Source organism: Pseudophryne corroboree, chromosome 3 (assembly GCF_028390025.1).
Source record: "Pseudophryne corroboree isolate aPseCor3 chromosome 3, aPseCor3.hap2, whole genome shotgun sequence".
Lineage (NCBI taxonomy): Eukaryota > Metazoa > Chordata > Amphibia > Anura > Myobatrachidae > Pseudophryne > Pseudophryne corroboree.
The window spans coordinates 757425372-757443646 of record NC_086446.1 but is presented as its reverse complement, the minus strand read 5'-3'; the positions used below and the strand labels follow the sequence as shown (position 1 = coordinate 757443646).

The window sequence follows — 18275 nt, the reverse complement described above, 5'->3', positions numbered from 1 at the left end:
TCGCTTAGCTTACTCACACAGCTACCTCATTGCGCCTCTTTTTTTCTTCTTTGCGTCATGTGCTGTTTGGGGAGTGTTTTTTGGAAGGGCCATCCTGCGTGACACTGCAGTGCCACTCCTAGATGGGCCAGGTGTTTGTGTCGGCTACTAGGGTCGCTTAGCTTACTCACACAGCTACCTCATTGCGCCTCTTTTTTTCTTCTTTGCGTCATGTGCTGTTTGGGGAGTGTTTTTTGGAAGGGCCATCCTGCGTGACACTGCAGTGCCACTCCTAGATGGGCCAGGTGTTTGTGTCGGCCACTAGGGTCGCTTAGCTTAGTCATCCAGCGACCTCGGTGCAAATTTTAGGACTAAAAATAATATTGTGAGGTGTGAGGTATTCAGAATAGACTGAAAATGAGTGGAAATTATGGTTTTTGAGGTTAATAATACTTTGGGATCAAAATGACCCCCAAATTCTATGATTTAAGCAGTTTTTTAGGGTTTTTTGAAAAAAACACCCGAATCCAAAACACACCCGAATCCGACAAAAAAAATTCGGTGAGGTTTTGCCAAAACGCGGTCGAACCCAAAACACGGCCGCGGAACCGAACCCAAAACCAAAACACAAAACCCGAAAAATTTCAAGTGCACATCCCTACTTAAAACCTTATACAGTTATACAATGCAATGATATGATTACACTTTAAACCTTATGCAGCAAAGCTCTGCAATGATGTTATACCTTTAAACCTTATGCAGCGCTGGCGATACAAAGTATCCACAGTGCGTACACCTTAACAATGCTTATACACCTTAAACAGGTTAATCTACTTTAAAGCCCAGGCAGGAAAGTGAAAACACAACACCGTTTGTAGTTGAAACCACAGGGATCTAAGGCCTCCGTGGATTGATTCCAAAAGATAAAACAATACAAGTTATACACTACAGACTAACAAGTAAATCTAAACAGAATAATGGCTACAGAGAATGTACGTACGTGAGAATATTCGCAAGCGCAACCCAGATCCGGTCCTCCGCCATCTGATAGATAGCGTTGTGAGCCTTCTGTCTGACTAAGCCTGCTGTAGGCTCTCTTTATTCACTTCATCCAAAACATAACACAATGGATACTGTAATCTCTTTGTCCATTGGACACAGGGATGGTCATTTACATTACAGGAGAGGTCATAGGTGGATTTGAATAAGTGGGCGATGTCCCTCCCCAACTGCCCCTGTGTCTGGACTCCCCCCGCATACACAATACACAGTAAACACAGTCAATGTTCATATTCTACTTTTGCACATAACTATACGCAGGAACAAGCGATCTTTCTCAAACCAACACCAGAATGTTTCCCTTAAAATACCCTACAGCTGGACACCAAACACCACCTTGTAACCTTGTTCTGTCCCCTCCTATCCTGTAAAGGTGAATTCCTTTGTTCTGTTACTATTTTAAACAGCTATTTCTTTCTGATGTGGTGCAGGGGGCTATGTGTACAATGTGCACTATAAGGGTTAAATATGTAATGTTCTAATAACCCTCTATGCGTTCACAAACCCTACCGTAAATGCGCATACCACGCGCCAAGGCGCATGGCCAAGGAAAGCTCCGTTACGCAAGTTGCGGATATGCGCAAGCACGGCAGAGTGAGTGCACGCACAGCGGGCATGTGCATGGGGTTAGTACATGGGGCATGTATTACAATATTTTTCGACTTTGACAGTCCACCCTTTGGCAGTCAACAAGAACTGCCACTATCTAAACATTAAACGGAAAAATATACAATACAATCTACAAAATAATTGGATGGTAAGAGGAGAGGAGTAGGCGGGAAATGTATGGCCTAGTGGGATAGTAAAAGCATGTATGTATGAAATTCATGTCTGAGGGGCATGTATCATGTTCTAGATAAGAACATGTTCTAGATAAGCTTCGAGGTATTGCGAAGTATACATTAAATCCTTCTTATCCCGTATTAAGGGTCTGTAAGTGGGCCAACAAACACTACCGAGCTCTTTTCGGCTTCTTGTTCCAACAAATGGGGTGCACATTTAGTTGATGACACATGGAGGGGGAAAAACATGTGAATGCTAATATGTGGATATATATATCACCTGTCGACTATGTGTGTCACTACCTGAAGGTTGTAGAGATGAAGATAAGAAACATATTACAAATACATTCACATAATAATGTGTGCAATCGTCCTTGGGTGTTGATTGAAGTCTTGTCCGGATGGGTGTATCCTTGCTGTGGGTGGTAATCAAAGTCTTTCAAGTGTCCATAAAAAGTCTTAAAAAGTCTTTATAGTGTCTATCAAAGTCTGTAGAATGTCCATCAAAGTCTTCTTCCGAATGGATGTATTTTTGCTTGGGAGAAAAACAAAGGAGAAACGGGTGAAAGAAACGGACCGTGGAATCACGTCTTATCACAACATTGTCTCTATTGATGGGTCATAAATTAAATCAGTTGTTGTAACAATGCCCCCGCTCCTCAAACTCATCACTTTGGTACTGCGCTTGCGCTGCGTTAAAACTCGAACACACCTGAATATCAAGCCAATCATTATGACAACTCCCAGGATACAAAGGAGAAACTTTCCTACACTCACAATAACATTTTGAGCCCATTCTCCTAAACCTGAGAACCAATTGCGTGGGTTCAACCATGAGACCCAGCCGGTCAGTTCATTACTCACAGCAGTAAGGGTAAGGTTGTGTCTCCTCCTGAACTCCCACTTCAATTGCAAGATATCATCCATCTTCTGATCTATGACCTCAGTTGGGTCGTCAGTGCTGTTTGTAATGTACGTGCAGCACTTTACACCATATTGAGTTGCCAAGGTGACACAGTACCCGCCTGTCACCGCTGTGATGTAATTGAGAACCATCCTGAGCTGGATCAGTTCCGTTTTGTAAGCTTGCAATTCCCTCCCAGTATACCTGAAGGTGTCATCATACATCTCGGTGATATTATCTATCAGGTTCGCTAGCGAATGAATATACCTAAAATGTATAATTCCTTTGGCGGTACGGGTGATATCTAACGCGAGTAGGAATTGAATCCCGGTGGATTCGTGGATCAAATCAGAGGCTGCGTGCTCTGTCCTATCTATAAGGTGTCTCTTAACGATGTGTTCATAGTGAGTGTGAGTGTAAGGAGCTTGAGCATTGCGGTGAATGTCTTTCATCTTATTATGGGTTATGGTCATTACTTCTGGCAACACTCTTCCAATGTAACACAATCCCTCTGAGTTTGGGGCAAGCCACTTATACGCCTACCTCCCGCATATGAAATATGCATCATCGGGGAGAACATATGGGACAGAATATGACATTACCATATTGCAAACCTTCCAGGTGAAAAATCCTACCCCTAACTCTCTCATCTGTTCAGTACACGTATCAGGCTGTATGATATGCGCACAGTACCCTGGAGATACTTCTCCAACCCGCATGGTCCTACTTCCTAGAGTATACCTGTACTGAAAATATCTTCCACCTTCGGCTATTTGGCGTATAAGTTCTGAGTCTACGGGCATTCTGTCGGTTCTGTGTGAAAATGCCATGGTTTGGTTATTCCATGTCACTTCCCAATTTATCGGCTTTCGGGAATTGGAAATGTTGAAACATACTAAGGACCTATCCACATGATATTGGTGGAGATTCAAACTAGGGGGCCTAGAAATATAAAATTTCTTGTCCACCGGTCTCCCACCCCTTAATTCAAGTACCTCATCTATTGTTAAAGGATACGGTACTAGTCCTGACTTGCTCTGACCTTGAGGTACTTGTGAGCACACCCAGCATTCTGTTTGGTTTAAAACCTTACCCACTAATGAGTGATAATCACTCAATGGATGACGGTCCATGTTGATATTAAGGCTGGACTGACATCTCTGGATGCACACGTCCTCAACTATGTTTTCACAGTTTCTACAGATAAAATTTTCTTCAGCCAATAACCCTTCACAGTGTCTCCTAGTTTCTTGACTACCAGATCGTTTTCTGATACTCGCCTTTGCTCGGTGAATGTGTTGCTCTTGGAATTCTACAAATCCGTCCTTGCCATCAGAACCCATTCCAGATCCTTTCTCGACCTCTCTGGTACTCTCACCGAAACAGACTGCTCTGGTCAACAACAGGGTCAACAGGAAAACCCGGAATGCAGTCTCTTGGGGTAAGTCCCTCTTGTTAAGGGAAGAGGAAAAGAATGAGAAGGGGGGAGGAAAGGAGGGTGATGGGAGGTGGAGAAAATAATAAAAGGGAAAAAGAAAAACTGGTGCGACAACCGCATCTGGTCTTATTGTTCTCAGTGCTCAGGTGCCGTCTCAACCTTCCCGGAACAGACACTCCAGTGATATGATTTCCTCTACCGAGTCAGTGACCTTTCTGTAGGGAACATAAATCTTGCATTACCATGTGTCTAACTGTTGTGTGAAATAAACCATCCGTAGAACATGAAAAATACAAAAAGAGAGAGAGAGTGATAAAAAGAAAATTTGTCAGATTTGCGTTCACCATCAGGCTGTCCAGTGGCGGAACCAGCGAGCGGTGGGCCCATGTGCGACAAAATGGCTTGGGCCCCCCCCATCCCATCCAAGTCCACCCCCTCACCCCTGGAGAGGATCTGGTGAGGGGGGACCTGCTCAGGGAAGTGGATACCTAGCAACAGTGCCGTAACTAGACATTTTAGCACTGTGTGCAAGAAACGGCATTGGAGCCCCACCCCTGCATGCAAAACAGGGGCAGTGCGCGCCGTAGGCGCTCGCAAAAATACATAGTGGCGTGGCTTCGTGGGGAAGGGGTGTGGCCACAAAATAATACCAATTCATAAAACGGTGCACAGTAGTCTCAATTATTCAAATTACGCCGCACAGTAGCACCACTACACCAGGTAGAGACCCTTTTACACCTTACGGTGGACAGATTCCTCTTTTTACACATTACAGCAGACAGCGTCCCCTTTTTACACATTACGGCAGACAGCGTCCCCCTTTTTTACACATAACGGCAGACAGCGTGCTTTTTTTACACATAACGGCAGACAGCGTGCCCTTGTTACACATAGCGGCAGACAGCGTACACTTTTTTCACATAACGGCAGACAGCGTGCCCTTGTTAAACATAGCGGCAGACAGCGTACACTTTTTTCACATAACGGCAGACAGCGTGCCCTTGTTACACATTACGGCAGGCAGATTCCCCCTTTTTACACATTGCGGCAGACAGCGTGTCCTTGTTACACATAGCGGAGTACAGCGTACACTTTTTTCACATAACGGCAGACAGCGTGCCCTTGTTAAACATAGCGGCAGACAGCGTACACTTTTTTCACATAACGGCAGACAGCGTGCCCTTGTTACACATTACGGCAGGCAGATTCCTCCTTTTTACACATTGCGGCAGACAGCGTGTCCTTGTTACACATAGCAGCAGGCAGATTCCCCCTTTTTACACATTGCGGCAAGCAGATTACCCCTTTTTACACAATGCGGCAGGCAGATTCCCCGTTTTTACACATTACGGCAGGCAGATTCCCCATTTTTACACATAGCGGCAGGCAGATTCCCCATTTCTCTAAACGTCCTAGTGGATGCTGGGGACTCCGTCAGGACCATGGGGATTAGCGGCTCCGCAGGAGACAGGGCACAAAAATAAAGCTTTAGGATCAGGTGGTGTGCACTGGCTCCTCCCCCATGACCCTCCTCCAAGCCTCAGTTAGGTTTTTGTGCCCGTCCGAGCAGGGTGCAATCTAGGTGGCTCTCTTAAGGAGCTGCTTAGAAAAAGTTTTAGGTTTTTTATTTTCAGTGAGTCCTGCTGGCAACAGGCTCACTGCATCGAGGGACTTAGGGGAGAGAAGTTCAACTCACCTGCGTGCAGGATGGATTGGCTTCTTAGGCTACTGGACACCATTAGCTCCAGAGGGAGTCGGAACACAGGTCTCACCCTGGGGTTCGTCCCGTAACCGCGCCGCCGACCCCCCTTGCAGATGCTGAAGATTGAAGGTCCAGAAACCGGCGGCAGAAGGCTTTTCAGTCTTCATGAAGGTAGCGCACAGCACTGCAGCTGTGCGCCATTGTTGTCACACACTTCACACCATTAGGTCACGGAGGGTGCAGGGCGCTGCTGGGGGCGCCCTGGGCAGCAATGTATAATACTTTTTATGGCTAAAAAATACATCACATATAGCCCTTGAGGCTATATGGATGTATTTAACCCCTGCCAGATATCTCAAACTCCGTGAGAAAAGCCCGCCGGAATAGGGGGCGGGGCTTATTCTCCTCAGCACACAGCGCCATTTTCCTGCTCAGCTCCGCTGTGAGGAAGGCTCCCAGGACTCTCCCCTGCACTGCACTACAGAAACAGGGTAAAACAGAGAGGGGGGGCACTTTTTTTGGCGATATTTTATATCTTTAAGCTGCTATAAGGATACAACACTTATATAAGGTTGTTCCCATATATATTATAGCGCTTGGGTGTGTGCTGGCAAACTCTCCCTCTGTCTCCCCAAAGGGCTAGTGGGGTCCTGTCTTCAATAGAGCATTCCCTGTGTGTCTGCTGTGTGTCGGTACGTGTGTGTCGACATGTATGAGGACGATGTTGGTGTGGAGGCAGAGCAATTGCCGATAATGGTGATGTCACCCCCCAGGGAGTCGACACCGGAATGGATGGCTTTGTTTATGGAATTACGTGATAATGTCAGCACATTACAAAAATCAGTTGACGACATGAGACGGCCGGAAAACCAGTTGGTACCTGCCCAGGCGTCTCAGACACCGTCAGGGGCTGTAAAACGCCCTTTACCTCAGTCGGTCGACACAGACCCAGACACGGACACTGAATCTAGTGTCGACGGTGAAGAAACAAACGTATTTTCAAGTAGGGCCACACGTTATATGATCACGGCAATGAAGGAGGCTTTGCATATCTCTGATACTGCAAGTACCACAAAAAGGGGTATTATGTGGGGGGTGAAAAAACTACCTGTAGTTTTTCCTGAATCAGAGGAATTGAATGATGTATGTGATGAAGCGTGGGTTAACCCAGAAAGAAAAGTGCTAATTTCAAAAAAGTTATTGGCATTATACCCTTTCCCGCCAGAGGTTAGGGCGCGCTGGGAAACACCCCCTAAGGTGGATAAGGCGCTCACACGCTTATCAAAACAAGTGGCGTTACCGTCTCCTGATACGGCCGCCCTCAAGGATCCAGCTGATAGGAGGCTGGAAACTACCCTAAAAAGTATATACACACATACTGGTGTTATACTGCGACCAGCCATCGCCTCAGCCTGGATGTGCAGTGCTGGGGTGGTCTGGTCGGATTCCCTGACTGAAAATATTGATACCCTGGATAGGGACAGTATTTTACAGACTTTAGAGCAATTAAAGGATGCTTTTCTTTATATGCGAGATGCTCAGAGGGATATTTGCACTCTGGCATCGAGAGTAAGTGCGATGTCCATATCTGCCAGAAGAAGTTTATGGACACGACAGTGGTCAGGTGATGCGGATTCCAAACGGCATATGGAAGTATTGCCGTATAAAGGGGAGGAATTATTTGGCGTCGGTCTATCGGATCTGGTGGCCACGGCAACGGCCGGGAAATCCACCTTTTTACCTCAGACCCCCTCCCAACAGAAAAAGACACCGTCTTTTCAGCCGCAGTCCTTTCGGTCCTATAAGAACAAGCGGGCAAAAGGCCAGTCATATCTGCCCCGAGGCAGAGGAAAGGGTAAGAGAGGGCAGCAAGCAGCTCCTTCCCAGGAACAGAAGCCCTCCGCGGGTTCTGCAAAGCCCTCAGCATGACGCTGGGGCTTTACAAGCGGACTCAGAAACGGTGGGGGGTCGACTCAAGAATTTCAGCGCGCAGTGGGCTTGCTCACAGGTGGACCCCTGGATCCTGCAGATAATATCTCAGGGTTACAGGTTGGAATTCGAGAAGTCTCCCCCTCGCCGTTTCCTAAAGTCTGCTCTGCCAACGTCTCCCTCAGACAGGGCGACGGTATTGGAAGCCATTCACAAGCTGTATTCTCAGCAGGTGATAGTCAAGGTACCCCTCCTACAACAGGGAAAGGGGTATTATTCCACACTATTTGTGGTACCGAAGCCGGACGGCTCGGTAAGACCTATTCTAAATCTGAAATCTTTGAACCTGTACATACAAAAATTCAAGTTCAAGATGGAGTCACTCAGAGCAGTGATAGCGAATCTGGAAGAAGGGGACTTTATGGTGTCCCTGGACATCAAGGATGCTTACCTGCATGTCCCAATTTGCCCTTCACATCAAGGGTACCTCAGGTTCGTGGTGCAAAACTGTCATTATCAGTTTCAGACGCTGCCGTTTGGATTGTCCACGGCACCTCGGGTCTTTACCAAGGTAATGGCCGAAATGATGTTTCTTCTACGAAGAAAAGGCGTATTAATTATCCCTTACTTGGACGATCTCCTGATAAGGGCAAGGTCCAGAGAACAGCTGGAGGACGGAGTAGCACTAACCCAAGTAGTGCTGCAACAACACGGGTGGATTCTGAATTTCCCAAAATCTCAGTTGACCCCGACAACACGTCTGCTGTTCCTGGGAATGATTCTGGACACGGTTCAGAAAAAGGTGTTTCTTCCGGAGGAGAAAGCCAGGGAGTTATCCGAACTTGTCAGGAACCTCCTAAAACCAGGAAAAGTTTCTGTGCATCAATGCACAAGAGTCCTGGGAAAGATGGTGGCTTCTTACGAAGCAATCCCATTCGGCAGATTCCACGCACGAACTTTTCAGTGGGATCTGCTGGACAAATGGTCCGGATCGCACCTGCTGATGCATCAGCGGATAACCTTATCGCCACGGACAAGGGTGTCTCTTCTGTGGTGGTTACAGAGTGCTCATCTGTTAGAAGGCCGCAGATTCGGCATACAGGACTGGGTCCTGGTGACCACGGATGCCAGTCTGAGAGGCTGGGGAGCGGTCACACAGGGAAGAAACTTCCAGGGAGTATGGTCAAGCCTGGAGATGTCTCTTCACATAAATATACTGGAGCTAAGAGCGATTTACAATGCTCTAAGCCTGGCAAAACCCCTGCTTCAGGGTCGGCCGGTGTTGATCCAGTCGGACAACATCACGGCAGTCGCCCACGTAAACAGACAGGGCGGCACAAGAAGCAGGAGAGCAATGGCAGAAGCTGCAAGGATTCTTCGCTGGGCGGAAGATCATGTGATAGCACTGTCAGCAGTGTTCATTCCGGGAGTGGACAACTGGGAAGCAGACTTCCTCAGCAGACACGATCTACACCCGGGAGAGTGGGGACTTCATCCAGAAGTCTTCCACATGATTGTGAACCGTTGGGAAAAACCAAAGGTGGATATGATGGCGTCTCGCCTCAACAAAAAACTGGACAGGTATTGCGCCAGGTCAAGAGACCCTCAGGCAATAGCTGTGGATGCTCTGGTAACACCGTGGGTGTTCCAGTCAGTGTATGTGTTTCCTCCTCTGCCTCTCATACCCAAAGTACTGAGAATTATACGGCAAAGGGGAGTAAGAACGATACTCGTGGCTCCGGATTGGCCAAGAAGAACTTGGTACCCGGAACTTCAGGAGATGCTCACGGAAAATCCGTGGCCTCTACCTCTAAGACGGGACCTGATTCAGCAGGGACCGTGTCTATTCCAAGACTTACCGCGGCTGCGTTTGACGGCGTGGCGGTTGAACGCCGAATTCTAAGGGAAAAAGGCATTCCGGAAGAGGTCATCCCTACACTGGTTAAAGCCAGGAAGGAGGTGACTGCACAACATTATCACCGCATTTGGAGAAAATATGTTGCGTGGTGCGAGGCCAGGAAGGCCCCCACGGAGGAATTTCAATTGGGTCGATTCCTACATTTCCTGCAAACAGGATTGTCTATGGGCCTCAAGTTGGGGTCCATTAAGGTTCAAATTTCGGCCCTGTCGATTTTCTTCCAGAAAGAATTGGCTTCAGTTCCTGAAGTCCAGACTTTTGTAAAAGGAGTACTACATATACAGCCCCCGATTGTGCCCCCAGTGGCTCCGTGGGACCTTAATGTAGTTTTGGATTTTCTCAAATCCCATTGGTTTGAGCCACTCAAATCGGCGGATTTGAAATATCTTACATGGAAAGTAACCATGCTACTGGCCCTGGCTTCAGCCAGGAGAGTGTCAGAATTGGCGGCTTTATCGTATAAAAGCCCATATCTGATTTTCCATTCGGACAGGGCAGAACTGCGGACGCGTCCTCATTTTCTGCCTAAGGTGGTGTCAGCGTTTCACCTGAACCAGCCTATTGTGGTGCCTGCGGCTACTAGCGATTTGGAGGATTCCAAGTTGCTGGACGTTGTCAGGGCATTGAAAATATATATTTCAAGGACGGCTGGAGTCAGAAAATCTGACTCGCTGTTTATACTGTATGCACCCAACAAGCTGGGTGCTCCTGCTTCTAAGCAGACGATTGCTCGTTGGATTTGTAGCACAATTCAACTTGCACATTCTGTGGCAGGCCTGCCACAGCCTAAATCTGTCAAGGCCCATTCCACAAGGAAGGTGGGCTCATCCTGGGCGGCTGCCCGAGGGGTCTCGGCATTACAACTCTGCCGAGCAGCTACGTGGTCGGGGGAGAACACGTTTGTAAAATTCTACAAATTTGATACCCTGGCTAAAGAGGACATGGAGTTCTCTCATTCGGTGCTGCAGAGTCATCCGCACTCTCCCCCCCGTTTGGGAGCTTTGGTATAATCCCCATGGTCCTGACGGAGTCCCCAGCATCCACTAGGACGTTTAGAGAAAATAAGATTTTACTTACCGATAAATCTATTTCTCGTAGTCCGTAGTGGATGCTGGGCGCCCATCCCAAGTGCGGATTGTCTGCAATACTTGTACATAGTTATTGTTACAAAAAAATCGGGTTGTTTCTTGTTGTGAGCCGTCTGTTCAGAGGCTCCTACGTTGTCATACTGTTAACTGGGTTCAGATCACAAGTTGTACGGTGTGATTGGTGTGGCTGGTTTGAGTCTTACCCGGGATTCAAAATCCTTCCTTATTGTGTACGCTCGTCCGGGCACAGTATCCTAACTGAGGCTTGGAGGAGGGTCATAGGGGGAGGAGCCAGTGCACACCACCTGATCCTAAAGCTTTATTTTTGTGCCCTGTCTCCTGCGGAGCCGCTAATCCCCATGGTCCTGACGGAGTCCCCAGCATCCACTACGGACTACGAGAAATAGATTTATCGGTAAGTAAAATCTTATTTTTTATACATTGCAGCAGGCAGATTCCCCGTTTTTACACATTGCGGCAGGCAGATTCCCCATTTTTACACATTGCGGCAAGCAGATTCCCCATTTTTACACATTGCGGCAAGCAGATTCCCCATTTTTACACATAGCGGCAGGCAGATTCACCATTTTTACACATTGCGGCAGGCAGATTCCCCGTTTTTACACATTGCGGCACACAGTCCCCCTTTTTTTGTAGGAAAGAAAGAAAAAGAGAAAGAATGAAAGAAAGAAAGAAAGAAAGAAAGAAAGAAAGAAAGAAAGAAAGAAAGAAAGAAAGAAAGAAAGAAGGAAAGACAGAAAGAAGAATTATACTTACCCTCTTCGCTGGCTCAGGCTCCTCGGTGCAGCGTCAGACGATTCCCAGGCAGTAGAGAATGAGGAGGAGGGAGGTGGAGGAGGGAGCCGCAGCAGCGCTGTGTCATTGGTGGAGGCGCTGCTGCTGCTGCCCCTCTGCTTCACTATAGGCTGTTCTCGGAAGACAGCCTATAGTGAAGCAGAGGGGCAGCAGCGCCTCCACCAGTAACAAAGCGCTGCTGCGGCTCCCTCCTTCACCTCCCTCCTCCTCCTTCCCCCATCCGTGCCGCTGCTCCTCTCCTCTGTGGGCGGCTGTGCGCTGCGGGCAGCGGTTGCCCGCAGCGCACAGCGGCATGTAATGAGTCAATTCGACTCATTACATGCTTGGGCCCCTGGACAGAGGCGGGCCCCAGTGCAACGCACTGCTTGCACTGGCGGTAGTTCCGCCTCTGAGGCTGTCACACCATCATGTCTATCGGTATCTCTGCACAGTCTTCCTCCACCAGTATTTCCACTCTCCACCCTCTGTGCATGGCCAGGCACAATGATGCTGGTGAGATATACTGGGGCTGGGCAGACCTCTGAAAAGACCGAGTAGACATGTGACGTTTGAGCTGTAGTTCTGTCGGTGAACGTCAGAGATGATGAGGAAACATTTTTAAAGATAAATTACAGAGTTTACCTGGCCGCCCCTGTATCTACAAGGAATGATCTACCAACTACATCAACTGTGACCTCAGGTTCACTTCAAAGGCTAGCAATTAACTTCACTGGCTGCAGACTACAGGTGCGGCCCAAAATTTTTCATATGTTATCCCTGATCCCAATTACGTGTGTCATACTGTGAGTCATGTTCTGGTCTAGGGGGTTGATATACCTTATGTGGGTCTTTAAAATTACAGTTCCGTGCGTAATGTCCTTCCTTCTGACATTTATAACATTTTACCACATACGACTTACCATCAGGGGTCTGGGGTTTAGGCTGATGTGGCTTCGTTGTCAGGGCTTTTATACTTACTGTCATCAGCTTATCCCCCTGTGACTCCCTGTGCCTAATGATGTTCCGATCATGCTCAATAGTGGACTCTCTTAATGCAGCCTTCGAGATACCTCTCCAGCTAGGTTGAGTGGTTTGTACCCTTGTTCTCAACGTTTCTTTTAAACCGTCCATTAATACGGACACCGCTACCTCCCTATGATGCACATTTTCCTTAATGTCCGCGACCCCTGTGTATCTAACCATTTCCTGCAGTGCTCGATGGAAATAGAAGCCGTTTCACCTTCTTTTTGTCTAATGGAGAAGATTTTATTCCACTTGACAACAGTTGGCAAATATACTCCTAACTGCAGATTGATCTGTTTTACGTTCTCCTGATTGTATTCATCAGTGAGAGGTACCTCTGCATCTAATTTACAGTCAGCAATGAACTTCACAGGGTTAATATTAGAGGGCAAGCATGCCCGTAGCACTGTCAGCCAATCTTTGTTATTGGGTTCGGTGGCGTTACCTAGTTCTCTAATAAACCTCAGACATGTGGCTAGATCTTTCCTGGGATCGGGAAATTCAGACATAATTGTCCTCAATTCTGTCCGGGACCAGGGGCAATGCATAGCAATGTTCCTGACGGGAGTGATTCCCAGAGCATCAGTCTTCCCATTGGGGACTGCGATCACCCTGACAGGATTCAGTTCAATTACATCATTCTGGGTTGCTTCTACAATGTGAGGTGCAATTGTCTCTGCATAATGTACTGTACCGTACTTACCTGTAGACACGACCTCACCTGTCCCTCCACTAGGGGCCTTTGCTACTGCTCTTACTGGTTGGGCCGTGCCCACTTGGGTATCTTGTATGGTGGCTGCTAGAGAGTGCCGATATCGTGCTGGGCTCATCTTCTTGGTCGCAGTCCTGAGGGAAGTTTAAGATGGGATACAACTTGCACGGGATAGTATTAATACATTTATTAAGTGCACTCTTATCATATATTAGTACGCCATTCTCTGTAGCCACTTTCTCTCCTGTAATGTACGGTGGTGGTGGTGCAGTTGCTATCAGTTTCCTGCTAGGGTTGGAACCAGCTATTTGAGCCAATCCCCTTTGCATATCACCCTCCTGTTGCCATAAATGTAAACAATCATAATGTCTAATCCTTTGTTTTCTGGATTTTATTAGACATATCCTTCTCCTTAAATTTTGCAACACCTCAGGACTAAAACTGCCTACCTTAGGGAACGGTTCCCTATCTTCCGCAGTCATATGTTCCCATTCATTGCATAAAACCTCTGCGTGTGATCCATATTTCTCACACATTATGTACCTCGCCGACCCTTTGGGCCGCGGAATATCAACCTGAGCCCTGGTTGATGGTCCCTTACTTGAGCAACTGGCCCCCATTCTTTGCAGGTATTGCCATCTCAGCTAATTCCTACAAAAACCAAATTACTCAGAGGTAAGGCGACTGTGAAAGTTCTCAGAGCGCTCTCACCCACTCACGCCCACGTTGGCCAATACACCTACACACTGTCCTCAGCGCTGGTCGTACCCAACCTGGGGCCCTACGTAACCTCTATTTACTGAGAGTGTGTGGGAGTGACTTACCTTTCCCAGTAAATATTGGTCATTGGAGATTTCCTGAGTGACCAGCGAAACTCCCATAAAATAAAAAAACTGTTACACAAATCACGTTGCGTGTACAATTAGCGTCTATGATCCCGTGATTTTACGCAAATGGCGTAATGAGTATCAAGTTGAACTAACTATTGCACACACTAACGCGCAGTACAATCGCACGGCGTATAAGTAACTATTACTTATCCGCTATACGACCAATGGAATCGTTTTTCAGGCTGCGAAACCTCAGCCGGAGCGTATCTGAACGGGCCTATATGGGTACTACGCAAACCCCCGGGGCTGCGCTCTCACCGCTGACCTTTCTCAGGCCACGGTATTCAGAGCCTCGCTTGACTTAGTCAGCGGATTTCTGACTTCGCTGACCTCTTGGTCTGCTGTTATACTAATTGCTCCTTTATACCTTAATCAATGTAAATGTGAGAAAGCCACTCCCACGCCACCAAGTGTCCACTCACCTGATGTGGTCTCCTACGGGATCCCGAATTCTGGGTTCACAAAACCTTTATTTGCACACTCACGCTCGTTCACTCATATACACTTTGATTTTTCTGTACAGAAAATTAACTTTCATTCAGATAAAACAGTCTAGTCCCAGAGGTGACACAGTAAGAGAAGGTTTCTTTTAAACTAAATATTGGAAACTGAACAAATTTGTGCTATTATCGCGTGGCTACCGTATCGCCTAAACTGAAACAATGCTATTGTGTGATTTGTATTTAGTGGGCGTACCTGTACGCACGTTGCGTAAACACGCCACATGTGTACGCCTTTACATTGCGTCCGCAGTCCCGAACGCTGTCCGAGACACGTGTACCAAGGCCGTACGTCCGCAGTACTACAAATCCCACACTTCTATAAATGTAAGCGATATTTAACTATAATCACTTACTTAACACACACACAGTTTCCACTGTATAAACCTTTACAACTAGGCCAGGCTATGTGTGCATTTTACACTTACTTCCCTTAAATATTAACTCTATATTTTAACTAAATAGCAACAAATTTTCTCAGTACAGGTCAAAATTAATCTAGTAATCAATGCTTATGGCAATAATGCGAGCAGGTATACAGAGTACAAAATACAGGTCTAAATAAATCTAGTAATCAATGCTTCCAATAGTATGATTCATATTGGATAGCTATCTTGCAGAACATACATTGATACACACATAATTATAATATTATATATTTGTACCATTCACTGGTCTCCTGAGACTCATTTACTTATTAAGTGCTTCTAATTTGCATATGAACGCTGTGCTTTTGGCTGTCTGTAAAGGTGGTTTTTCACTGCTAGGAAAAAGCAGTTACACCGGTTAATTTGCATTTCAATGGCTATTTTACAACAAGCAGAGTTAACTGAATCCTAGCGGTAAAGAAAAAAAAACTTTGTTTATATCTGTGTGTGGTTCTTACATCACGTATTCATCTTACTATTAACTTTTATTAAGCCCCATCTGAAACTATTTGTAATTGACTATGGCATTGGTAACTCATAAATGGTGATTTATTTTTGACCAAGGACGGCTGATTATTCCGGGCAGTGAAAATCAGCCATTTAGAAAAAAATGACCTTCCCAAAATGGCCGCTGCTCCTCCCCCTTCCACATCCATGAGGGTTACACAAAATGGTGGACAGGCCATGTGGTTAGTCCAAAATGGAGGACAAACCATGCTGCTTCCTTTGTCACAAAGAAAACACACACCATGCAAGCCCCTGAAGTTATTTTAGGCCTGAGTTAAAAATAAAACTATATCAAAGCTATGCAAACTTTTAAATATACTTTTAAACCTACTTAAACAGATAAACAATCCAATCTGAATCAAACACAATATGACCTTGAACCTTGTTTTGCAACAATAAAAATACATTTTAGCATCTTAAATATTATGAGAAACGCCTTGTCCCTTAAAATTTCCTATCAGCGTCTTACTGATACCACAACAATACATTAACGTGGATGTTTTTTTTCGTCAGCATTTTGCGATGCGTCCATCATTAGCCGGTCAATTACAGCCGCGTTTGTAATGTACAGTGCATCATTAAGAACGTGATATCCCGTGAGAGCCACCAATTGATAATGTTGATATTATCTTAAACCATAAAGCTATACCTTTAAACACACCTTTACCATGGAGCTGCTGCGGTCGCTAGCTCACGCTACGTACTTCGTATGCTATTTGCGCACAGAGTCCCGTACCGTATACGCACTCAGCGTACAAACGCCGCACTGTGGGTACAAAGCACACACAATTAATACACCTTAAAACCTTATACAGTTATACAATGCAATGATATGATTACACTTTAAACCTTATGCAGCAAAGCTCTGCAATGATGTTATACCTTTAAACCTTATGCAGCGCTGGCGATACAAAGTATCCGCAGTGTGTACACCTTAACAATGCTTATACACCTTAAACAGGTTAATCTACTTTAAAGCCCAGGCAGGAAAGTGAAAACACAACACCGTTTGTAGTTGAAACCACAGGGTTCTAAGGCCTCTGTGGATTGATTCCAAAAGATAAAACAATACAAGTTATACACTACAGACTAACAAGTAAATCTAAACAGAATAATGGCTACAGAGAATGTACGTACGTGAGAATATTCGCAAGCGCAACCCAGATCCGGTCCTCCGCCATCTGATAGATAGCGTTGTGAGCCTTCTGTCTGACTAAGCCTGCTGTAGGCTCTCTTTATTCACTTCATCCAAAACATAACACAATGGATACTGTAATCTCTTTGTCCATTGGACACAGGGATGGTCATTTACATTACAGGAGAGGTCATAGGTGGATTTGAATAAGTGGGCGATGTCCCTCCCTAACTGCCCCTGTGTCTGGACTCCCCCCGCATACACAATACACAGTAAACACAGTCAATGTTCATATTCTACTTTTGCACATAACTATACGCAGGAACAAGCGATCTTTCTCAAACCAACACCAGAATGTTTCCCTTAAAATACCCTACAGCTGGACACCAAACACCACCTTGTAACCTTGTTCTGTCCCCTCCTATCCTGTAAAGGTGAATCCCTTTGTTCTGTTACTATTTTAAACAGCTATTTCTTTCTGATGTGGTGCAGGGGGCTATGTGTACAATGTGCACTATAAGGGTTAAATATGTAATGTTCTAATAACCCTCTATGCGTTCACAAACCCTACCGTAAATGCGCATACCACGCGCCAAGGCGCATGGCTGTGGAAAGCTCAGTTACGCAAGTTGCGGATATGCGCAAGCACGGCAGAGTGAGTGCACGCGCAGTGGGCATGTGCATGGGGTTAGTACATGGGGCATGTATTACAATATTTTTCGACTTTGACATTACGCAAGTGCCGGAGGGTTGCATTTGGGGCCGATGTAACCTGCTTGTGTCGTGTTGCTTGTACCTTTACTTTTTCCATAGAAGGGTGACACTACCAATAGCTGGAACCTCATACTATTCTCTTCCACAGGTCTTGCGGAGTATCCTTCCCAAGTGGCGTGGATGTGAAGAGATACGACATTTCCCCTGATGTTCCATGGGCGACCTACTTGTGATGTGGACCTGAACCTCCGCCATGTTGCAGACAACCCCGCTCAGGTGAGATATATTGCCCAAAACTCCCTCTTGTCCAAAGTCACCCCGGCATGTCCCAAGTGTAGCCCTCCGGCATTTGCAAAACTGCACATCCAATCATGCCCTGACAGCAATGCTTACGCTGCGTCAGGGAATGTTTGGATGTGTAGTTACGCAAGTGCCGGAGGGTTGCATTTGGGGCCGCTGTAACCTGCTTGTGTCGTGTTGCTTGTACCTTTACCTTTTCCATAGAAGGGTGACACTACCAATAGCTGGAACCTCATACTATTCTCTTCCACAGGTCTTGCGGAGTATCCTTCCCAAGTGGCTTGAATCCTCATGGATGAAAAGGGACACGTCAGTTCCCTTGCTGTACCATGGGCGACCTAACACAATACCACTGCATCTCATATTTAACATTGTATTTACTAATAATTTAAATAAAAACCACAGAAAACTTCTCATTTTAAAAATTTATTGAAGAAATATATAAAATTGTATTTTATTTTTGAAATAAAAA

General features: G+C 46.2%; 1 protein-coding gene across 1 annotated transcript in view; it reads right to left on the bottom strand.

Moving 5' to 3' along the window:
- Positions 1–2259: 2259 nt before the first annotated feature.
- The window catches only part of LOC135057421 (myb-related transcription factor, partner of profilin-like), a 29717-nt gene continuing 13701 nt past the window's right edge, over positions 2260–18275 (bottom strand). Inside the window, exon 6 of the mRNA XM_063963313.1 lies at positions 2260–2355. Within this exon, the coding sequence (XP_063819383.1) occupies positions 2260–2355 (96 nt within the window). The remainder of the gene's footprint in view (positions 2356–18275) is intronic.